Source organism: Tenrec ecaudatus, chromosome 4, assembly GCF_050624435.1.
Source record: "Tenrec ecaudatus isolate mTenEca1 chromosome 4, mTenEca1.hap1, whole genome shotgun sequence".
Classification (NCBI taxonomy): Eukaryota; Metazoa; Chordata; class Mammalia; order Afrosoricida; family Tenrecidae; genus Tenrec; species Tenrec ecaudatus.
Window position 1 is genome coordinate 71,423,707 of NC_134533.1, and position 25,046 is coordinate 71,448,752.

The 25,046-nt window shown below is 42.8% G+C and overlaps 1 protein-coding gene across 1 annotated transcript in view; it reads right to left on the reverse strand.

The window, feature by feature from the left end:
• PGM2L1 (phosphoglucomutase 2 like 1) overlaps positions 1–22,054 on the reverse strand; it is a 50,991-nt gene extending 28,937 nt beyond the window's left edge. The window contains exons 1-5 of the mRNA XM_075546273.1: positions 21,661–22,054; positions 11,045–11,212; positions 7,313–7,419; positions 6,290–6,374; positions 1,955–2,038 (exon numbers count right to left, since the gene is read on the reverse strand). Coding sequence (XP_075402388.1) covers positions 1,955–2,038; positions 6,290–6,374; positions 7,313–7,419; positions 11,045–11,212; positions 21,661–21,771 — 555 coding nt within the window. The 5' untranslated portion in view covers positions 21,772–22,054. The remainder of the gene's footprint in view (positions 1–1,954; positions 2,039–6,289; positions 6,375–7,312; positions 7,420–11,044; positions 11,213–21,660) is intronic.
• Positions 22,055–25,046: the final 2,992 nt, after the last annotated feature.

Below are 25,046 nucleotides of genomic sequence, written 5' to 3' on the forward strand. Positions count from 1 at the left end.
TGATCCCTTCAGGAGCAGTGGTGTGATACTGGGAGGATAGAGGGAGTGGGTTGGAAAGAGGGAACCAATTACATGGATCTACATGTGACCTCTCTGGGGGATGGACAAAAGAAAAGTGGGTGAAGGGAGACGTCGGACAGGGCAAGATATAACAAAATAATAACTTATAAATTATCAAGAACTCATGAGGGAGGGGGAAGCTAGGAGGGAGGGGGAAAAATGAGGACCTGATGCTAGGGGCTTAAGTGGAGAGCAAATGTTTTGAGAATGATGAGGGCAATGAATGTATAGATGTGCTTTATACAATTGATGTATATATGGATTGTGATAAAAGTTGTATGAGCCCCTAGTAAAATGATTAAAAAAAGAGCTTTAAGTCAAAGACCAATTGTATATTGAGAAAACTTCCCAGCCCAGTCTAGATCAAGTCTATAAGCTCAATATTAGCCCATCTGTCCAATACTAGTCCATAAATTCCTCTTTATACTCATGCGGCACATGCAATGATGCCGAATGGACGATCACAGGTCAGTGAGCGGAAAGTCTTGTGGATTCAGTGCTGGTGGAAGCATCTCAGCACAGGTGCGGGTCTCCACGTGGCCCCTCCAGCTCCCTGAATGTCTTGCGAGCTAGCAGGAAGGTGAAGCAGAGTGTGGTCTGCCGCCAGGTAGAATGGGAAGGGAAATTGGCTTCGGTCACCCTCCCATCAAGCTGTGTCCTGATTAAGCTCCATCCACATGTTCCTATGGAGCCCTGCGTGGCACACAGACAATGGTGGCAGAACAGTTTGGAAACGGATAGAATGATGAGACCACATGGAAAACGTCATCAGTCATTGAGTTGAAATGTGGACGTTGAGCTGGGGAGTGTTTTGGTGTGTCTATCGTCACCACACACAGACAGACACCCAGGAAACACAAGCAGAATGAATCACACTTCTTCCCCATCCCTGCCTCTTTGAAAGGTAACACTATGTACTTCGCTGGTGGTGTGGACTGAACTACATTTTTCCCAGAGCTGTGGTGCAGTCTTACCTACTGCACCCGTGTATGTTACCTTGTTTGTAAGGAGGGCTTTCTCTTGTGATCACTTAAGTCAAATCAAATCAGACTAGGGTGAATCCTAATCCTAATTCCTTCTGAGTGGCAGAAACAGAGTCTCCCCATGAAAGAAGTCACCATGTGAAAGAACAAACCGCAAAAGAACGTCCAAGACTGCCAGCGGCCACAAGAAGCTAGGTGACAAGAATGAATGAAACCGCTGCTCTCTCAAAGCCCTCTCAAGACAGCTGACACAGCCTGGACTCTGATTTCGAGGCTTTACGGAAGCCCTAGCAGACTAAGACAACTTGCCAGGGCCAACATATTAGATTCACGTCTCTGTTTCCCGTAAAGCAGAACTCAGCATGCCTATAATCCTCCCAAACAAGAAGAGAAACCAATACAAGGGCATGGCCTTGTCCCCCAGAAATCTGAGTACGGGTTCAGGGCTGTGTCGGTGTCTTCTGTTTGTTCCTGCAGAGCCACTCTTCACCTTTCTCCACCCTACGACCTGCCCCAGGAGGCTGACACTGCAAGTACATCTCGTGACGAACCACGGGGAGCTGTGGCGGACAACCGGAGGGAAGGGAGAAGGAGGTCAAGGCGATCCTCCGGCTCTCTTCTGGCAAGCAAGCTCCCATTTGTTCTTCAAGTTCTCCGTATAATGCAATCTTATTTCTGAAATGGTAGGAGATGGGTGTGGGATGGGATGGAGAAATCAAGGGCAGTAAGATGCTGAAAGTAAAAGACCACCAAAGAGACTTTCGAAATAGCACATCAGCTGAGAAGTTATGAAGACCTTCAGGCTATGCAGCAACTGAGGGCCAGGCTTGGTGTTTTCAAACACAGCTTCCCAGTGTAAACTGAGTATATATTCTGTGAGTAAGAGCTACAAAAGTAAGCAAGAGGGTTACCTTGTAACCGTTGTCTTCCTTGCGGTTGTGAGAGGCTGTGATCATCACTCCTGCAGCCGCTCGGAGTTCCTGAACTGCGTAGGGCTGAAAAAAATCACAGCATCAGAACTCCAATCTCTTTCCGCACTGTGCACACCTCTGGCATGAGTTCGACTCTGAGTAAGGAAGAGGCGTGACAGTATAAATGGCCCAAAACCTCAACCATCAACCCAGAGCTCCTCTCACTGATGATACATAATGGAAGTAGGTCATTCTTTTGGACAGCGTTGATACCATAGGTGTTTGTCATGTTCAAATACACGTAACATTTAAACATTGCTTCCATTTCTGAAAAACTCGCAACAGGTTTTTATCCACAGACCTCTTTTAAGAATATGTTTCCCACTATTTTGGCATGTTTATTTCAGAGACTTTGGGGAGGGGTAATTACTACATACACCAGGAGGCAACAGGAATGTGGTTTTAGACATGCTAAGGAAGACTCATGAGTGATACTTCCGATAAGCAGATGATATGCCCTTGCTTGCGGAAGGTGATCGGGACTTGCAATGCTCACGGATGAAGATCGAGGCCTTCAACATGGATGATCCTTCAACATGAGGAAAGCAGAACTCTTCACCAATGGATGAATAAGCAACATCCCAAGAAAGGGAGAAGAGATTTGTTAAGGCTTGTGTTTTACTGGGTTCTACAATCAACACCCATGGAAGCAGCAGTTAAGAAATCAAATGACCTACTGCGCTGGGCAAATCTGATGATGTTAAGCACAAAGATGTCGCCTTGAGGACGAAGGTGCACCTGATGCAGGCCACGGCATTTTCAATTGCCCAACAGGCACGGCAAAGCTGGACAGAACTAAGGAAGACCAAACAAGTATTGAGGCCTTCAAGTTACGGTATTGGTGAAGATTATTAATTATGTTGTAGAGTCCCGTGGGAATGAACAAATCCATGTTGAAAGAAATAAAGCCAGATGCTCCTTAGATGCGAAGATGATGAGATTTTGTCCCACGTGCTTCGGACATGTTATCAGAAGGGACCAGTCAGTCCCTGGAGAAGGATGTCATGTTTAGTCGAGCAGGTGCTCGGTGAAAAAGAAGACAACCCCCAACAAGTTTGGCTGATGCTGACTTAACAGTGGGCTCAAACAGAGCAATGCTTACAAGGATGACACAGGACCAGGCAGGATGTCCTTCTGTCACCTACAAGGTAAGCTCTGAGTTAGAACTGAGTCAAAGTCATCTGACAGCAGCAAGCTGTAAATGCCTATTATTCATTCAGTACCAGTACTGAGTAGGAAGTTATGTATGGACTCTCAAAGGTACAAAAGTTACATGATTTCACTTACATGAATTAAGAAAGGATACAGAAGCCAAAGATTATTAATGGTTACTAGAGGTGGAAGGAAAGAAAAAAAGGGGATTTCTGTTCAGGGAGCACTGATTTAGGTTAACGGTGATAAAATATTTTGGAAAAGGCTAGCGACAATGAGGCTCTTCAGCCCATCTATCATTATGTAAATTATAGATATCTGTCATGATCATTCACCATGTTAGGTTTGGTGCAGTGAATTACTTAATATGGGTCTGGGAGCCAGTCTGTGTAACTCCTACCAAAAAACTGGGTGGGACCATGCAGACTTGGTGTATTTCCTCTTTTCTGGGGGGTCTGGGTAAGAAAAGGTAGGGGGAAATACTGAAAGGATTTGGTTGTGTGTGTTAACTAGCTTAATTGTGATTGTAAAAGCTTGACACGAATGTGGGAACTGGTCAATTTTGCTATCCTACTGGGTATATGATGAGCCATCTCAGCAGCAAGAGTGGAGCATGACCTTTGGACCCCAAGACTGACCCCTGCACATTGATATCTCAATCTGAGTACAGAAAACTGTGACAACAGCACAAGAGACAGAGAAGTGTCCGGGCACAAGGCAGAGTGGTGGCCCCAGCCCACAGAGGGAGTAAAGCTGAGTACTTCTAGGTAGAAGGTTCATTTGTGGAAGAGGGTGCCTCCAGGTACTGCCCTGGGGAGTTGGGTTTGCTGGCCCCCAGAGCTGGAGCTGAGCACCTCTGGGCTCAGTGAATGCCTGAAAGAGCTTTGTAACATTGCCGAAGCAGAGCAGAAGCGAGGTCACAGGCCCACGGGCAAGCGGGAGGCCTGCCTGTGGGCGCAGCAGAGAAGAAGCTTGACCAAAGGACTGTCCCCTGTACATTTCTGATCCTGAATTGTAACCTGCTAAATTCCCTAATAAACCCCATAATGGTGAGTGTTGTCTGTGAGTTCGAGGTGGCCCCAGCAAAGAATGATCACACCCAGTGAGGGGAAGTGAAAGTGCCGAGAGGGACGGTCCTCGTCAGAGCTGGTAAGAAGGTTCAGGTTCCAGGGTGGGGGCACGTCTGACCCCCTCATTGGAATAGGTCTGAGCAGCTAATGATGATGGTGTGATGCTCTCTGCCCTTGTGAAGTCAGAGGTCAGACTCCTACCTTTTTTTGTAAGTCCTTTGCTTCCAAGTCTGTCAGTGACTGGTCACTGAACATCTGTTATTCAGTTGCAAAAGCATGCAGTTGTGTTGCTTCCTTGCCCCCAGGAAGAAACTGATGTGGCATTTTACAAAATTGGGAAATCAAAACAGAGAAGTGACGACAAAAATGAAAAGGCAGCAAAGAAACAAAAGGATTGAGAGCAGAAAAGGAACCGTTAGGAGGCCAGGCGGCGTGACAGTGAATTACTTGGCTGCTGGGAGAGCTTCCAACCCACCAGCTAGCTGCTCTGAAGAGGAAAAGGCCTGACAACTGCTCCTGCCGAGCTTACAGTCTAGGAAACCCTGTAGGCAGCTCTCCTCTGCGCTGCAGCGTCTCGCTCATGAGTCAGTCGGCTTGACAACAGCACCTTCAACAGAGGGACTCTCAGAGACATCTCACAACACTGGAAGTGCTAAGGAGGACTAAGGATAAAATGCCGGAAGCTGATCCAAACTTAGGAAGGAGCATGACAATTCAGAGAAAAGATGCTTGCTCCATAAGTTATCTGCCAAGAAAAGCAAGCACTGTTTAAATCACACTTGTTGTTTTTTAAAAGAAAATAGTGTTCAAGAATGCTTTGAGAATGATTGGGGCAGGGAATGTGCAGATGTGCTTTATACAATTGATGTATGTATATGTATGGATTGTGATAAGAGTTGTATGAGTCCCTAATAAAATGTAAAAAAAAGAAAAAACAAAACAAAAAGAATACTTTAATAGCAATGTTGTAAATTATAATAAATATTAATTTCCCCCATTTACTATACATGGATAGCCAACAAAAGGATGCATTTAATATTCTGACAAAAATCTTTAAAGGTTATCACAAGAAATTGTCGTGTTTCCCGTTACTATCACTTGGCGTGTTTTCAGCCTGCATGTCATTTTTAAGTCCTGCACGACTGGCCTGAGTGAGAACTGCCTGTTGCTTCCATTCTTCATCATGTTATATTTCTCAATTCATTACTTATTAATAATGTGTTTAAATTCCAAACACAGGTCTCAGTGGACGTACTTATTTCTAATTAATTGCACTAGTGTCTGAAGGCATGGCCTTAATAAGCAGTTCTCTGGTCTTGAGAATTCCTCTGTGATCTGCTTGAAAGGATCCTGAATTCTGTGATCCCTGGACTTTACACACCCCCGTATGCACCACAGACCAAGCCTATTAACAAGGTGCTCAGATCTTCTCTAACTCATTTTTATCTGATAATTCCGTTTCCACGACTGTGGACATGTCCACTTCTTTAGCTCAAGCTCTTAGGAGAGTCAACAAATGCTTAATGAATGAAAAGAAATCCAAGGCAAAACTCGTCCTCCTTCCGCTGGTCCTTCCTATTCACTTCATATGATCTGATAAGGACCACTGAGAAGAGTTCTGATTGACTTACGGAGACTTTTCGAGAGCAGAAAACTGTGTGACCAGGAACACAACATAAGCCCAAACCAAACTCATTGCTGTGAGGTCAGTGCTGACTCACAGCTACTCCACAGGACATCACTGCCCAAACGTAGGTGGCCTACGGCCCCCGTTTCAGAAAGAAGTCACTCAGTGTCCCCTGGTGGTGAAAACTTATATTCTAGACCACAATCCGGGAGAAAGTATAGGTATTTGCCTTTGCAGCCTCTCTGGGGCAGTATTGTGTATTTGGGGAAAACCAAACTGCCATGAGCTATAGAAGCCCCCTAGGGTTCCCAAGGCTGCACATCTCGACAGGAACAGACGGCTTCAACGCCTTCCAACCTTGGCCTCTTGTTCAGCGTCAAGCGCTGAACCGGCGCACCACCAGGGAGCCTCTGACACAATACTTACTACAAACGGTGTAGGAACATATCTTGAGAAAAGGTAAACTGGAACATCTTTGGCCAGTAAGACTGCAGCAGTGAGTTTAGCAAGCCTTAAAAAGAGAGAGATTTCATTTAGTTTTTAAAAACACAACCTTTCACCACAAAATAAATGCCTCACCTTGCAATTATTCTGAATATATTGTAGCCTGATACCATCAAGTCTTACAATTACTGGTTATTGAAGCTTCCTGCTCCCACTTAAATATAGTAAGTATGAATAAATAGAATTTAAAAAATCAGGTTAACAAAGAACAACTTTATACCCTAATCTCTTCTTTTCCCTTCTTTCAATTTTTTTCCTTCTTTCACTCTTGATGGCTCTTTTACTAAAAAATAAATTCCACAGGAAGTAAATAAAACCACAATACTCAACATGTATAATGTCTCCGGGGTGGGGACACACATACACACACACACACACACACACACACACACACACACACACACACACACACAGGTTACCTCTCAAGTCAGTTCTGATTCATAGCAACCCGCGTGTCAGGGTAGAACTGGGCTCCACACGGTTTTCAGGGGCTGATTTCTTAGAAGCGGATTACCAGGCCTTTCTTCTGAGGTGCCTCTGGGTAGACCCAAAACTAACCTTTCAGTTTGCAGCTAAGCATGCTAATCAGTGGTACCACCTGGAGGCTCTACCTTCTGAAGATAGGACCCAGAAAACCGGCATCCCTATGTCATGACTGTGTGCATGAACACACCCTAGAACTAATTAAATAGGATGATAAAGAGAGAGTGCCCCGTACAGTTTTCCTTTTAATGCAAACTTTTTAAATATTTAAAATATAATTCGTTCTACAGAATCTTATCTGAAAAATGCTGCTGTTTGTCTATTTTGGCCCTAAAACACACACATTTCTAGTTGACAGTTTCCTGTTTCCAAAATCTTATTTCTGGGCAAAGTATGTAATAATAATAATAAATAATGTTTTATTCCAAACCAACTTCATCTTTGAAAGAATTGACACTGTACCTCTGGCTGCTGCAACTGCTAGTTACTTGCCCCCGGGTGTCATACCCCACGACAAAGCCTCTCTGCTTGAAGTCTGAGAAACACCTCTCAAGGTACCTGTGCACCCCCTGAAGCAGACAAACAGAAGACATTAGTCCCGTCTAATGCTTGCAGTTTAGAAGACTTAACAGCTTTTATTTTCTGGTCTGGTGTGTAGCTTGTTGACTCTTAGAGACCCCATTTCTGCCTCTGGGCTCATGTTTATTAATACGGGAACAACGGTGTTCAATGGACAAGTGCTTCATGGCGAACTTGCCTTCCTGGCATTTCAGACACACTTAGTATCATAGGAAGCTCACATAAATAACCATCTAATGTAGTATCTAAAACATTACAGAAAGATGGGGCGTAAGAGTCACTATGCTAAAAAGATGGAGTCAATCTGACTGACTCACAGTGACCCTATGGGACGAGTAGGTAGGACTGCTTTCTAGAGTTTCCTGGGCTGCCAATCTTTATGGGACCAGTAAGCCTCATTTTTACTCTTCAGAGCAGCTGGTGGATTTGAACTGCTGCCCTTTTGGTGCAGTCCGGTGCATAACCCACGATGCCACCAAACCAAAAACCAGGACTACCTAAAACGACTATTGAAAATGTCAGAAAAAATTTATTTCTTTCCTTCAAAGCTCTAGACCAGTGGTTCTCATCCTTTCTAATGCTGTGACCCTTTAATACAGTTCCCCATGTGGTGGTGGCCCACAACCGTAACATTATTTTCATTGCTACTTCATAACTGTAATTTTGCTACTGCTATGAATCTGGCGATCCCTGTGATAGGGTCGTTCAACCTCCTAAGGGGTCACGACCCACAGATTGAGAACTGCTGCTCTAGACTCCAGAGCAAAGAATTGTGATCATTTTAGCCTCTTTCTAAATCATGAGATGGAAGCTAGACAAAAGATTTAACCTATTTGTGATGTAAACATCTAAATATAAAACCACATATATTTCTACATCAGAATATTTCATAACCCATTTGTAATTCTTTGGTTTTAAAAATTCCAGCGAGGGGGTGGTTACTTCACAATCTAGGTAAGTTTGTAATAAATAACAAATAGAATGAAGTATTTAATATTGGAAATTAAAAAATAGACAACTACTTAATTACCTACAGATGAATGGTTAACTTTAAAGAATATTTTTAGCTAAAATACCACAATACTTTACAATCTTTTAAAAATTACTTTCACAAATGTTGCCATTGTTAATCCTTACAATAATCCTGAGAAGAAGAAAATAATCATTCATATTCCTTCTGCCTGTCATCCTTTCTTTGAAAAAGAGAAGTCAGTTGAGACTGAAGCTTCATTTACTGACTTGCCCAAGACTCTCAGTCAACAAAAAACAAGCTATACTGTGGGGGGAGGTCAGATGTTTACAGACATCCCACCACAGGGGTGGGCCTGCTCCCTGCTGCTGGAGACAATGGATTATTTCTCCCTGAAGCTTGCAACCATTAGCTTGGTTCCTGTAGGTGGGGTTTACACCCTACTGCTAATGGTTCTTATGGAGATCCAGCTGCCATCCTGACTCTAGGATCCGCCCATCTTGCCACATGTGTACCCCAAATCCCTCCTCTTCCTATTGTGTGGCTACCCCTAGATCACCCCCTTCCATTACTGTTTTACCTATACCACAACCCTTCCTGTGACGTATGTCTTCACCTGTAATTAGGGGGCTTGCATGTCCCCAGAGAATATAAAAGACTTGGTTAGCATTAAAGATTCTCTCTCCACGTGGACCACCAAGCCAGGCTACCATGAAATGTGTCTGACTCCATTTATTTCAATATTTATCTTCTATCTCTCATGCTCTCTAACTTTACTATAATCTTTACTTATGATCGCTGTACAACTGCGCCTACCTGACCTGTCTGTAACGATGTGTTAGGGCTGGCTTCCCCTGGCACTATCCTGATTACGGAATTTAAGACCGCGTGCATATGGCAGACTCTAGATGTGTGTGTGGTGGCTCCAGTGACTTCGGATCCACGGATGGTCTTGCAGCTATAATCAAGTTAGCTCCCTTTCCAACTTACTCCCTGTGTGCGTGAGACGGAGGGGTTAACATGGACCAAACTATCTACTTTCACCAACTGATCCATTTCTAATTATGACGCCGTCCTAAGGCCTCCGAACTTTGTCTTTCTCTCCGCTACAAGACTTTTTGTTCTGTTTCAACCCTTCTCATCTCCTTCGAGGTAGAGTCTGAAGAAGGATGGGGTTTAAGAACCATATTTAATCTGGCTTTTCCAAGATGCACCATGGGAACCAAACGCATATAAAATGTTATACCTTTATATAAATGAATTTCCAATCGCCTCCTCCATTTAATCTTCACTTCAGATCAAAGTTTATGAGAAAACTCAATACAAGTAGCCCTGATTCACGACCTGTTTGGGGTGCAGTGAACAGTTTTCTCCTTGCATACAATGTTGCAGCATGTAATTTGGTGATGTTATCATTCTCAGATGTTCACTCTCAGTTACTATTATAATGTTTCAAAGCCCCGAAGACAAGTAAGAGAATAGAAGGTAATAATGGGGGGTGGGGGGGCGGAGAAGAAGTATTCAACTTAACATCAGAACTAACTTACAATCAGGTCATTGGAAGGGAACCCTGGCAGGTAAGTCAGGGACTACCTGCATATAAGAAAGATTTAACGGAAGCATCCCTCATGGAGGAATAAAATAGAGATGAGAAATAAAGCAGCATTAGCTCTTAGCTTTATTTAGAGCTCCATCAGAACCCGGCTAAAGGTAAGTTGCTATTTGAGAGAATTATGAATACTGAGTCTAGTCCAGAACTACTTTTAGCACAGTCATAGGCTGCATACTGTTTGGGCAATGTTTGACCACAAAGCCTATTGTATTAAAATTTTGCAGTACACAATGAATATTAACAGCAACGGATGCTAGCATACGGCATGTATCAAAAAACTATTAAGTTATTATTGTTACTGGATTATTATGCTTGAGATATTTTAGTGTATCTGCAAGTGCTTCTCTATGCTTTCATGCAGAGAATGGTACAATGTAAACCAGGAACACCATCTGACTTGCTGTTGTTACGCATGGACTGCCTGTATATAACAAGATGCTTGCATAATATTCAAATCATGGGACGTCTTATTTCACAGAATACTGTGATGGTAACCAACACAGGACCATACATTCCTGGCTTCAAAACTGTACCGCCTTGAAGTCGTGGAGAGAAGTAATTTATTTCAAGAATGAATTGAAAAAAAATGTGGAGAAATGAAACTGTCATACCACATACTTTCTTAAAGAACTCTGAAACTGGACCCAGAAAGTCATGTTAAAGGAGCATATTTGTAACTAAATTTTCCAAGTAATTTGGTTGACTTTGATCAACGCCCACATGGGGTATTTCCTCTTGCTCCTTTGTGCTAGTCTGATATGTAATTATCTATTTCCTGGTTTTAAATGCAATGTAACACTGTCACAAAAAACCACCAAAACAACATCTAATCAGAAAGTTGGTCTGTGACCTTGAAGACATACAAATGATTTCTATAAATACGCCGAGGGAAGGCCAATAGTACATTCTATACTTCATCGGGGTGCTCTCCTGAAGTAAAGGTAACTTTTAAAGAAAGGCACTATCTAATTTATAAAGGAAAAACAACACCTCGGGAATGAGAAAAATTACACAGAAAACACTGTAGGAATACCTGTGTGGACTGTATTACTGTGAGGTCATTAATATAGCAAAACCCTGCTCCCATGGCTGAACGAAGTCCTGCAGTCCCAAAGGTCATTCGACAGCAAAGTCGATCGCGAAGCTCCTTGTTCATCCCATTCCGTAACAGATTCTCAATCTGCTCTTTTGTTTTGGGATTCTGCAAATAGTAAAAAAAAAAAAAAAAATTAAAACTTCATCAGGATCATAAGCAGAGCCCTTGTGTTAAGTCTTTCTGCCGGGCCAGTATGCATCATGTATATATCACAAGGTTCTACATTGACTATAAATCCTACAGTGCTATTTGTTACTATTCATATGTATAATTAAAATAGCTGCCATTGACCCCCAAAGAAGGCCAAACGTATCTATAGGTGATTTATCTATCTCTAGTTGGCATATTTTTATAAAAGACATACACTGACAAATAGCCTGCATTGGTTAAGCACTTGGCTGCTACCCCAAAGGTTGGTGGTTTAAATCTACCAGCAGCTCAATGGGACCACAAGATACAAGTGTGCTTCTGTAAAAATTTAGAGCCTCAGAAACCCCGAGAGACAGTTCTAGTCTAACCTGGAGGGTCCCCGTGACTTGATTAAGAAAATTATCTGAACGATAGGGTCATTTGCTTAAACTGGATTATTCCATGTCTAAGATGCTACCAGATTTGAGAGTAGGGTCAGAGAGAGATTCAATACTAGAAGACAGGTGCCCGACTGACAAAAATGAAAACGACTGAACATCTTCAGTCCTAGAGAAGGTGCGTGGCCCTGCCATACACTGGTGGTGAGAGCATAAGTTAGAACCATCTTTTCAAGTGATTGGGCAGTGCCTGGGCAACATTTAAGTGCTCGTGTTCCTTAACCCATAGATTTCTCTGCCAATAACATCATCTTCACATCAATGAGAAGACTTATTCATGTAAGAATGCTCTTTTCTGTATCATTTACTCGTAGTATTCTTATCTCCATTTTACATATGAAGAAATTAAGGCTTAAAGAGGAAATTCAACATCACTGAGCTTGTCCTGGCCGTCTAGACAGGATGTGAACCTTGGTTGGTCTGGTCCTAAAACCTATTACCCCCTTATCACAAACAATCAAAGTAATTGTGTTGGGTGAATATGCTTCTAATAACAACTTAACTCCAGCCAAAAAAAGGAGGCCGGTGGCACAGTAGTTAAACCCAAAGGTCTGCAGTTCTAACCCACCAGCCCCTCTGCAGGAGAAGCCTAGCCTGTGGGAGCTTGCTTCAGTAAAGAGCGCGTTGGAAACGATCTCTGGAGAACTTCTCATCTGTCCTACGTTGGCTCGAGGAGTGGAACCAACTGTGTCAATACGTAAGGGTGTCTCATCAATTCTCTTGCTGTTAACTTTGTCCTTATAATTACGGTATGTGAAAGTGCTTCAATACTTGTTACATAAGCATGCATCTATTTGGTATGTGAAAGTGCTTCAATACTTGTTACATAAGCATGCATCTATTTTACAAAACCAACGACTATTGACACGTGACAGTGCTACTTAGAGAGCATCGTAGATTACAGTCGACATTTTACTTTGACCTGCATTTTGCTAGCTATCGCTTCTTAAAAATCTTATCGTGTATTACTCGGGATGAATCAGCAGCACACACTTTTCCTAAAGTTCTATGTTAACTATATAAAGCGATGCCATACTTGCGAGCTTTATTTGCTCACAGGTTTTCAGACATTCAAATAGTTCTGATTCTTGTTTTTAACAAAGAGGTGCTTCAGATCCAGTGTTATGTTTATTTGATCAAGTGGAAAACAAAACTATTTTTAACCAAACAGGAAATTCAAACAAAACCCTAGAATTCCTTAGATATCTTGTTTACTTTGGAGAAAGAATGAAGGGAGGAGAATGGGACCAGGGAAGTAGACATGGGAAATTAAAACTAGATAATTAGTTTATATCTTTTAAAAGGTTATTTGATTACAATTTAACAATGTTATGGTGTAACACAACAGGAGCTGTTTATCATGATCTTCTTTAATAGAGAAGAAAAACCAATTTGTTAAAAGGCTAACTGTTCCTTAATTTTCTTAAAAGGAATTCTAGAAGCATCCTAATGTGAGACTTGGGCATCTTTACGACTCCAGCTATCCTCCACAATTCCAGTCCATCTCATCCCAATTACACATTACACCCAGATCCATCAACCAAGAACCAGTGATGGAATCAATTTCTAGCTATGTGCAACATAAAGGTCAGGCGGGAGGAGATTAGATCCCAAAGACCAAAGCAGTCCAGAATCTTTTGGGATTCCAAGTCTCTGGAAGTCTGTGAGCACAAGTTAGTGCACAGGTTAAACATGAGCATAACGACCTCAAACCCATGGGAGGGCGAAGTGACATAAAAGTATTTAGCATGTTAGCCCTCAAAGCCCACTCATTTAATTTCTTCTAGCCTTAAGTCGCCCAGTGATCCAACACACGTGCTGTATTGTGAGTTAAACATCCCTTCATTGATCTGTTCAGTTTCACTTTCCATCTTATTATTGTTTCCTCCACTTTCCGTTTTCTGGCCTGAAAACCCACTGCCAGGTCTGTTCTCGCTCGTGGAGCGGTGAGCCGCGGGTGTTTACAGGAGAACCGGGTCCTAGACTTTGCAAAGGCTGAACGTTGAAGATCGACCGGAAGTTGACCATCACATCCTTCTTCCTCCTCCAGCATTTCAGTTAGCTGTGGAGCACACGAACAGCTGGCACCACGCAGGGGCTCCTCTGCCCCCAAATCCTGCATTTATTCCTGACTTACCCTTCAAGGGCAGCTCAAATTCTACTTAAAAGACTTCCGGGGAAGGCCAGTTTCTTTCTCTTCTGTGAATGCCTCGTGTTCACAAAAACTAGTGTCGGGGTTAACTACTTTTTTTTTAAGTATATTTGAATGTTTATTTTAATTACTAATTATAAAAGACACGAACACATTCCCCTTATTTTAAAGAAATACTAAAAGTATGTTTCCAACTACAGGTACCTTTGACTACTACACTCATTCCAGATTCTGTAGCTTGCTCATGTCAATGAGCGCATCTTGGGGTTCCTTTCAGTACATGTAGATCTCTGCTACTGGTTCCAATTACACAAGACTCTTGCCCCTGTTTATTTGACTAGTCCCCGAACCGAGAACATCTAGGTTTACTCCAGGTGTTAGTTGCATGTATTCTAAAACCACTACTTACTTGAAAGAGATTTTGTAAGTAGGTTCTGGTAAACTAAAAGCTAAAATGCCCTTGTATCTAAGAGTGATAGTACTTTTCATTAACACCATAACATTTATACTCTCTGAGACATGAAACGACCATTTTCAGAGTTGTGGTTTTTTTAAAATCATTTTACTGGGGGCTAAGCTCAGTATCATTAAGCTCTTTGGGGCTTAAAGTCCTCTGCAGGGCTGGATACATTACCAAGCTCCATGTTCTTCTCCATCACCATTAATCACTCTGTTTCAACACCAGAGGGCAGCAGGCACAATACGAATTAGCAGTAATACAGACAGCAACTTAGAAAATTTCTCTAAGTAAAAATTGCACTAAATTACTAATCAACCTCTTTGTTTTAGGAAATACAGTTCTAAAATATAGAAAAGACACATGAAGTAGGTAAAAATCAATGAAACAGGAACTTATGTTTTCCTTCCTCCAGAGCAGATAAATCTAATAAGATAGGTTATTCAAGGAGAGACCTTGAAAGTCTAAGCTAGTAGAATAGCATAAGCTATAGAGGCCTGGTGGAGATGTGGGTGAGGCATTGGGCTGCTAACCGCAAGGTCGGTGGTTCAAATCCATCAGTCACTCCATGAAGAAAGACTATCTGCTCCTGTAAAGATTTACAGTCTTAGAAGCCCTATGCAGGTCACTGCGAGTTTGAATAGACAGTAGGTTTCTTTTTCTCTCTTTTAAAACACACACACACACACACACACGTGTGTGTATGCATACATAAATATGTATATATTCTCTTGCTAATTCAATGTATCTCACAAATAAATTGTGAGGAAAGGAAGCAAATGAAGATACATTCCTATTTATAAGAGTTCTGTGTTTATTTGTTTTACAAAACAAAAGAAGAGATCAGGAAAATCATTCCAAACCAAAGATACCATGTACATACTCGAGGATAAACTGTGTTTTACAGCACACTTTAAATGCAGCTTTTGTGGCAAAATTAGGTGCCTTGGCTGATATTTGGGTTGGCTTATACTTGAACATATATGGTACATTCAAATAGGCTTGCTAATGGTCTTGGAGAAAACTTTAAGGAAATGAAACAAAAGCCCTTTTGAAAGTCAACACAAAGCATATAACACACATAAGGAGCCAATGTATCTATTTTGAAAACTGTCAGGCAGGACTTTTCAAATAAGAATCTCTTCCCTTCCAAGTACATTTTTTTAACATGAAAAAATAATAGAGCTTGAGTTGAAGATGAAATACATATACATTCCTTTGCCTCTGCCCTCCCTTCAGACAAATCATTACAAAGGGCAGTACGGAAGACAAAACCCAAACATACATAGAAAGGCCTGCAGGAGGGATCGGTGGTATTCAGGAGAGGAGAGATTTCCACCAACTTCTGAGAAAAAGTAGGACAGAACAAAGCAGAATACACCAAAGCACCAACAGCGTCTATAGTTCAGTTCTGTTCTCTAGTCAAAGTTAAACCTTGTGCTTTGTCTTCAAGGTGAGCCTCAAAGTTGCCAAGAGTGTAAGCACTAGGCTGAGAACATCAAAATGTTCACTACACAACCCCCCCACCCCAGGCCTCACACTAAATTTCCTTGAACGCAGTGTCACCTGAAAGGTGTTGACATCAAGCAGCTTGTTCTTTTTCTAAACATTTGGTTGTTCTATAGGTGAAAGTTGACATAGCAAATTAGTTTTCAATACAGTAGTTCATAGACAAATAGTTCTGTGACATTGGCTGCAACCTCTATAATGTGTCAACATTCCCCACACCCCTTTCCTCTCTGAGTAGGTTTTCTTAAGCTCTATCAATTGATTGTTCAACATCAAGGCCCATTATAGTTTGCTTCGTTTGTGAACCAAATGTATCCAGGCTATTTTATATATTTTTTTCCTGGAGTAGCTTTTAAAAGAAATCATTTTATTAGGGGCTCATACAACTCTTATCACAATCCATACATACCTCAATTGTGTAAAGCACACTTACACATTCGTTGCCCTCATCATTCTCAAAATTTGCCTTCCGCTTGGGTTCCTGGAATCAGCTCATTTTCCTTTTTTCTCTCCCCCTCCATTCCCGCGCCCCCCCCTTTTTTGTTTTTTAATGTTGCTATCAGTAATGCAATATACCATTTTTGCTACATCCCTAATACCTTCTAGGTTTTAAAGATTTATGGAAGTGAAGCTGCATTCTTTCCAAGACATATTTAATGAGACTGTGTGGGTCTACTGCACTGTTGTCCTCTGGGATTTCTTTTCTTTGGACTCCTGGTTTAGTTCCTCCATGCCTCAACTTCCTTCATATATCCGCTTTCTTTCTGTTATGTTTCTTTGGCTTTAACTTTTATACTTCCTATTACATTTTTGGGTGGGAGAATTCAATCCCTTCTTAATTTCCAAGACCACATTCTTGCTCTCTGCCGGAGCCCGTTGTGGACGCCATGGCTGAGCCCATGGGCTCGAGCATAGAAACAACTGTAAGGATGGGCAGGACTGCTGTGTTTCCTGTCTGGTATGCACAGGGTCCCAGTGGGTTGTACTTGACTCCCTGGCATCGAACAACAATCATACATTTTTGTTTACTTTTCTTTTTTTCCCCTAGCATCCTTTCTTGAAGGACATCGTTATTTTAAAATTTAATTAAAATTTTAAAGTTATATATTTATATATCTTTTTATCTCAGCTATTTTCTGCATCTATAACTTTATTTGTGGCTTTCCCTTACTCCAATTGTTTAAAATAGCTTGATTCTTGCTTGGTCATTGATAGTCACAGATTTTACAGAAAGCTTGTATGAGTTTTCTACATTTTTGTGTGTGTTTCTATATTTCACTGGTATCCACAGATTTTTCTAGAAAGTTATATTTTTATGCAGATAAGCATGTTTTCAGCTGGGTGTCCCCTTGAATGGAACAGCCACTTTGGATGGGAGTTCTATGTTTGCATGTTGGATTTATTGTCCTACAGGCTTTGCTAACACCAATTGCATTACTTCAACTTCCAGAAAAATAACTCAAACTAATAGCAGAACTATCCAATTTAGGAGGGGCTAGAGAGTAGTGCAAATGAACTCTTCTCCCACTCTTCAAAGCAGGTATTTGATATCTAACATCTAAAGTTTTAAAATAAAACACAGAGGTAATAGCGTATTACTTAGTATGCTGATGATAATGACCAAGACAACCAAAAACAAATCATTAAACATGACTTTCTACAAACTTCATAAAGAAAGTCATAGGTCAGCATGTAGAAAGACATTAACTTGGGGGAAGGGGAAGACCATCAACAAGATGGGCCAAAAGTGATGGAAACAGAGCAAGGCATAGGAAGGTTTGATGAGTAGCTGAAGATAAAACTGATTATCAGCTTGATAAATCTTCACCTAATTTTTAATAAAAAGCTTTTCAAAAAACGGTTTTCTTTTTTCCCCCCAAAATGGCTTTCTATGGAACAAACCAAGAGTAAGAGGAGACAGGTATCCATAAATGAAATTTGACTAGAACACTTCTGTAGAGGTGCTTTAAGGGTGTATTTTCTATCACACAATAATGATTCAAAAGTAAATCAACTCATCACTTATTTTTATCTGTGTTATACTTTAGTTAAAAAAAAACAACAAAGCATTGTTAGGTACTCGAAAACTACAGAGATGTCATTTCATCCACAGGCTTTTCGTAAGCCTATCCTTAACTGTGCATTCCGCTCTATCAACATCCATCCTGAGACTGGAGTGGCTCAACTCACCGTTCCTCAAAGCGCCATGGCCAAATCCTGCGTCTACAATGTTGTCTAGTGATACGGGAAGCAAAGTACCATTCCTCCTGCTGCTGCTGCTTTAACTGGCTGACCAGCTCTTGTCCCACTTCACCCCGAATCTGCCAGTTCATCCATATTTGGCCAGTACTTATTATCTTAGATATAAAACTAATTTCAGAAACTCAACTTTACACTGGGCCAGGAAGATGGCTGTCATACGAAAGAGGCTGACTTCTGGTACAAGACTTCCAAGGCAATAATATGATAGAATGCAGGAGAGTATCAAAAGAAAGAACGTGGTAGAGCATGGAGTCTTACTCAACCCTTCCTGCTATTAGCTAGGGGCCTTTGACGTGGCTCTCAACTATTGACGGGTCCCATGGACAACGGATCTAAACACTCCTTGTCCTGTGCTACTGCGAATATTAGTTATGGATCAAACCACTGTGATCCACCAGGCTTTCACTGGCTGAGTTTTGGAAGTAGACCACCAAGACTTTCTGCCTCGTCTAAGTCTGGAAGTGCCACTGAAACCTATTAAGCATCATAGCAGTGCAGAAGTCTGCCTGGCAGTCAGGTGGTGGTTACAAATTAAGTGTATTGGCCATGAATCAAAGTTGGATCTTTCACCTACAAGGTGAACATTCTATAGTGAACATGTAATATAAAAAATGCTACACGCATGTACTCTTGAAATAATTATTTTATATTTCTGCACTCTAAATTTCAGTGCCCTGTCACGAGCTTATCTACATTATCAGTATACTGTAGAAATACCTTGGCTTCCCAGTTAAAAGCACTCCCTTCCAATGAGAGGAAGGGATAATTATTATTTTTATTGTTAAAATTATTTAAATCTATTCTTATGTTAAAGGCACTAATTTCTTGCTCTCTGGTCAGCACCATTATTTGGCAAATAACATACCCACATGAAAAATGAACACAGGCATATAATATGGATAATGTGCATAGGAAACTCTTGTAAGAAAGACATTCAGAAGTTAGCAAAAATGTTTGTTAATGTGCGCCGTTTCTGTAGAAATTCGGTATTATATTTGTGGGCCTATGGTTTATTTCCCCATCTAAATTTTTTTGAAGGTATGATCCGTATCTATTTCATTTTACTGTCTTCCACAGGTTCTCAGCCAGTGCCTCGGGAGGACCTTTTAATATAAAATCAGAATTTCTCTTCCCCTTTAAAGGACGATTCTCTTCTCATTCTTTTTATCTGTACCATCTTCTTATGAAGTCTTCTTTGACCATTTCTGTTGACCGATCACTCCTATTTCTGAATTCCTGCCTATAGACCTGACTGCCTATAAATCATTCAATAGCCACGAATATTACCCTCATGTTACCTCTTTAATGTATGTATGCAATCTTATAGTCTTTTTATATTTCAGTTTATATCCCAATATCATCTAGGCACATTATTTTGTATTGATTTAAATTCATTTCAACTAACCTTGTAGATAGCAATCAAGAGACCCAGGAAAACATAGTCAAAACTAGCCCCTAACGAGAACAAAAGACCATATCTACGGCAGTGAAAAATAAACACCTACTGTGAAAGGGCCAAAGGCTTTGGCATCCATGATAGCTCCCAGGGCATTAAACTGCACTTGGGGTGCAGGTCTACGTGCATCTTTGAATCTCATAAGCCTTCCTTTTCACTTCAGGGAGACAGAGCCACAGAGTATTTATTTATTGACAAGGCCAATGAAAGCCAACGGCTTTAAACAAAAATAATCATATTAAAGCACATAGACAAATTTCATTTTCCAGCTGAGGCGTTTCATATACTCCCTTTGGAATACAGAGCATTTTACCCTCTGCTAAGCCATAGCTCTTATGTTTCCTCTTCCCTGGTGGATACAAAGCGGAAGTACTCATTGAATCTTCGCTTCTTTTGTATCCTTCCACAACGAGGCAGGCATTTCATCAATATTTGCAGAAGGGCATCAGAGTTTCCTGCATTTTGAACACCTCTTAGATCATTAACGGGATACCACAGATTTCACACCCTCGATTTTTTAAAGTTAATTTTCCCTAATGGTGAAATCCTACCATAAAGAAAGGAGTTAGTTCTCTATTTCAGCACCTCAGTCCGAATCATTTACGGTCCTGCTACTCAAACTGTTTTACTTGGAAGCTGGTTCAGAGCAGAATCTTGGGCCTCCTGATTCAGAATCTGCATTTTTACAAGCCCCGGGTGAGAGCCCTTCAAGGTATGAGAAGCACCGGTTTAAACACTAGCGCTTAGGTCCCCACATTTAGCTGTGCATTGGGAACACCTGGTGACCAGGTGAAACTACAGATCCCTGGGATCCTTCCCCTAGAGATTCTGATTTATTAGTTTGCAAGTGGAGCCCAGGAGATCTGTCCGTTTACCAGATCCCAAGGTGATTCCAATGACCAGCCAAGTCTGGGGACCTGGCTCTAGAGAAAGATTTAGAGCACAACCAATTATAGGGCCTGGAATATTATCCAGTGCACAAGAAATATCTTTGGTTGGTTGCATGAATGACAGAATAAAAAATACAATTTTTATAGAAAGGTAGGCCTTTAGGGAAAGAAAAATTTTCTTTTAACTACTGAACTAATTTTTCAATTTGGCATTATTAATTTCATTTAAAATGTGTTGCCCTCTCTATTTCAACAAGCCCCTTCTATGCACTTTGTCCAACAAAAGCTCGAATCGTGTCTCTGTTGGACCGGCCAGAGTCCTCTTTTACAAGTGAGATAGCTGCATCTTGATTCTGGCTCTCTGAAATCATCCCAAATGTCTGTAATAAGATGCAATCACCACTACAATTTGGGGAGGAGTGAGGAGAGGGGTAGGGGGGAAATGAATACCACAGCAGGCGTACACTGCAAAACGGGATTCTTTTGAGAATATTTTCAGGAAATAACCCGGGACAGGGGAAATAAGCACGAGGAAAAGAGCGCTTTTACCTTCCCCAGAATAAAAGATCAGAGTAGAGAATACCAAAAAAGCCGTCGGGCCCCTTCTGACGCCTAGCAACCTAGAGGACAGAGTAGAACCCCTCCGTAAGGTTTCCAAAGCTGTACATTTTTAAGGAATTCCATCTTTCTCCTACTCTGGGCGGCTGGTCGATTCAAACCGCCGACCTTTCAGCTAGCAGTCGAGTGCTTAAGCTCTGCACCACCAGGGCACTTTACTCGGGGGCACAAAAAAAATGGCTAGAGGTTACCTAGCGACAGAAGATGGAAGCACATCAGCCCCTGAGCCCAAGCGTTAGCGGTTAGAAAACGGAGGGCTGCCCAAAGTCACTCGCAGGTTTGCAGAAAAGGAAGAAGAAAGAGGAAAGGAAATAGCTGGTGAAGGGTTTGACTTACCCAGCTGATTTTTTTTTTAAGAGATTGACATGCACTTGACCGAGGGTACAATGGGGTGGGAGGTTGCAATTTAGCGCAAAGGAAGTGCCTGCAGATGGCCCTTGTCCAGCTCAGACGGTCCGATGGAGGCGACCCAAGCAAAGGTGGGTGGCAACGCCCAGGTCTGCTGGCCCCCGTCCGAGCCATCTCCCCTGAAACCTGGGTGGGGCCGGGAAAGGGCGGGAGGGCAGTGCCTGGGAGGGTGTGCAGGGCCAAGCAGAGGATGCTGGGCTGACCAAGTACCCACCTTATCCCAACGGAGCCACTGCCCAATGGCCGTGTCTAGCTGGGGGTCCCCGGTGCGGTAGTGGGTGTGGAGCAGGTTGGAGTTCAGGTCCCCCTCGGCATGCTCAGCCATGGCGCCAGGCTGGGGTGTGCTGCCCTGGGGAGGCTGCGAAGTCACCGAGTGGGCGACGGGGAGGTCTCCCGGGGTGCGCTCCCAGGGTCTGGACGCCCCCTCCTCGCTGAAGGGCACCGGAGACGACCGCCGGGGGTTCGCGCTCTCTCCAGACGCAGCTTGAGGGCACCAGAGAGACGGACAGACACCCGCCCGCTCCGCACGGGAGCAGCCCTGGGTCTCGGGACGAACCGACTGGGGCGGTCCGGCCGCGAGAGAACAACAACAGTCCCAGATGCCTGGGTCGTGGCCGGCGCCGGGGCCGCACTCGCCGCCTCTGGCCCCGCCCTCCCGCCGTAGGCCCCGCCCCCAACGATTTAAGCCCCGGGGCGAGCAGCACGCGCCCGCGAGCGCGCTCCCGGCGCCTCCGCAGTGGCGCGAGATTATGATTGATTCCACCGGGTGGCAGGGAGCTGAGGTACTGCGCATGTTTTAATTTGCCCGGCTCCAAGCATTTTATCCTTTGTGGTAAATCACACATGCCCACGAGTGTCCTTCCCTCCGTCTGCCACTGGAGCGTCCTCCCCGCCTCCCCCCTTCTCCAGCGCTCGCCCTGCGGGCCCAGGGAACGCGCACAGCTACTCCCCAACCCCTCCGCCCAGGGGCGGGGCAGTGAGGAGCGCCAGCATGGCCTCACGGGAGTCGTAGTTCTTTTATCCCTTCGGGGGCCTGGAGAGACCGCCTTCAAGACTACGACTCCCGGCATTCGCGCGCCCTCCCTTTCCTCAAAGGCAAAAGCTCTAGCTCTAGCCTGTTCCCTGTGGGCATTCCCTGTTGAGTTATGGAGCCCTGGGACTAAGCGAAATTAATTGAATTAAGTTAAATTCAAGAAGGAATGATAAGGTAACTACTGGTATCCATCCAGTGCTTTACGCATGGCGTTCTATAGCTCCAACCATCCTGTGAGGTAGGTGGGCGTGATCCCTTCACCATTTTACACACAAAGACAAAAGTGACCCTCCGAGGTGAACAGACTTTCAAGTTCGTTTACGATGGAACCAGGTTCCCGACTTTGTTTCGCATCTTTCTGCTTTGCTGCGCAGCGGACCAGTGCTAGCAACACAAGCTTACTGGCAAGTGCACACGGAAGCTAGTCAAGGAAAGATAGGTTGGCAGTTAGCTAGCTGTAACAATGTGAAAACCTTGTCAGAGGCAGGCACAGGTGAGTGAATAGTGAGGAAGAAAAAATGGGTTTCCCAAGCTGAAATACTTTAAGATTTCTCTTTATTTTAGACCCTTTGATGGATTGCCGGTTTTTCAAGTCATGCAACTTGAGGTTAGGGAGATGCTGAGAAGAATTTACGTGTGACAGTAACCTGACTGCTCCTAAGTTTCTTGCAGTGCCTCTATGGTTTTATTCGAGTATCTCACAGCTTTTTTGTTTTTGCAAAGCAGACGTAATGATACGTCTACCATGTCTATAGTAGCTTAATAAATGACTCTGGACCTGCTTTGAGGTTCAGAGATAAAAGGCATAAAATAACACAAAGTATTATTTTCCTTTCAAAGTACAGTCACCATAATAAAATCGAAACTACCAAAGTGTAAAAGGATTTTGATTTCACTTCCTGAAAAATAACATGCTACCATTGGGAGTTACAGTTTTTGCTAGGAAGTTGGATGTTTCTTTAATAGAGTCTTTAATCATGTCGGCCCTGGGAATCATGGGTCCCCAAAAGAAATTCATCCTTCACTGTCATCACTGTTTTCATCCATGACAAGCATCAATTGAGCATTTACTCTATACTGAGCATTATATTAGGAGCTGAGGTGATAAGAATTTACTAAAGAAAATGATCCTTTTCAAGAAATACAATCTATCTGGGAAGACAAGGAATATACAAGAAAAGAGAGCCTATGATAAATAGCAAACACTTGCTGTAGGCAGCTGCTAAATAATTCAGAGGCTGGGTGGTCAATAAAAGCATTAAGAGAAGGAAGACCCAAACACTAGGTTTTTGGAAATAAATAAACAGGTAAAGCTCCCCAAAATGTCACTGCGATTGCGTGGATTCCACCTCACAGTGACCCTACAGGACAGAGTAGAACTGTCCCTGTGAGTTTTTTCTGAGGCTGTAAATCAGTGGTTCTCAACCTGTGGGTAGCGACTCTTTTGGGGGTGTTGTACTACCCTTTCACAGGGGTCGCCTGATTCATAACAGTAGCAAAATGACAGTTATGAAGTAGCAACAAAAATAATTTTATGGTTGGGTGGGGTCACCACAACATGAGGAACTGTATTAAAGGGCCGCTGCATTAGAAAGGTTGAGAAACACTGCATGAGATCAGAAAGCCTCATCTTTCACTCTCAGCGTGGCTGATAGGTTGGAACTGCTGACCTTGCCATTAGCAACCCAATGTGTAGCTCACTTCACCACCAGAGAAAAAGCAGAAGGTATTTCAAACTCATAGACAGTGGTTCTCAAATCTAGCTCCATAGGAATTTGTTTTAAAATGTACATTAGAGCATTCTGTCTCCAATTCAAGATGTTGAGCCCGGGACTTGGCTGGTCCTCAGTGCAACATTCGGGATTTTCTTAGGTCTTCATGGTAGGAGCCATGATCAACTGTACTGAAAACACAGGAGCCAAAAATCTATATGTGTCATCTCTGTGGCCAGGGTCCAGGACCAGCTGAACAGCAGCTGGCTCAGGTGACACTAGTGATGGCCACGGTCAAGAAGGGAAACCCGAGCTCAGAAAGAAGGTACATCCTGCAGTGGTGATACCACAACAGGCGTCATATCAGAGAAAGATGGTGTGTTCCTTATTTTGACGACATCAGGGGTCATAGTAAATAATCAAGGGGAAATGAAAGGTTCGGCCCTCACAGGACCAGTTTCAAAAGCGAGTGCAGACTTTGTGGCCCGGGCTTGCATCCAATGCTGGCAGCATTGTATGATTTTCATGTGCATTTGTAAAAACAGTGAATACGCCCTTACAAATTATTTGCACTGGCGCGGGGGCGAGGGGGTGGGGGATGTGTACTAGAGACTCTGAATCAATACATTGGGATGAGGCCCAGGTAGCTGCATGTCTGGCAAAGACCTAAGTAATGGTAGCATGATCTTGCTGCTGAAAGCATCGTAGGATGAGCAGCAGCATCATGTCCTTGAGAAGCTTAATAAGAAATGCAAAAGGTCAGGCTTTAACAAAATCCACTAAAGTATTTATATGCACAGTGCTCTGAGCAGCACTACTAAATCAACAACTTTCAAGGAAGAGAATTATGTAGGG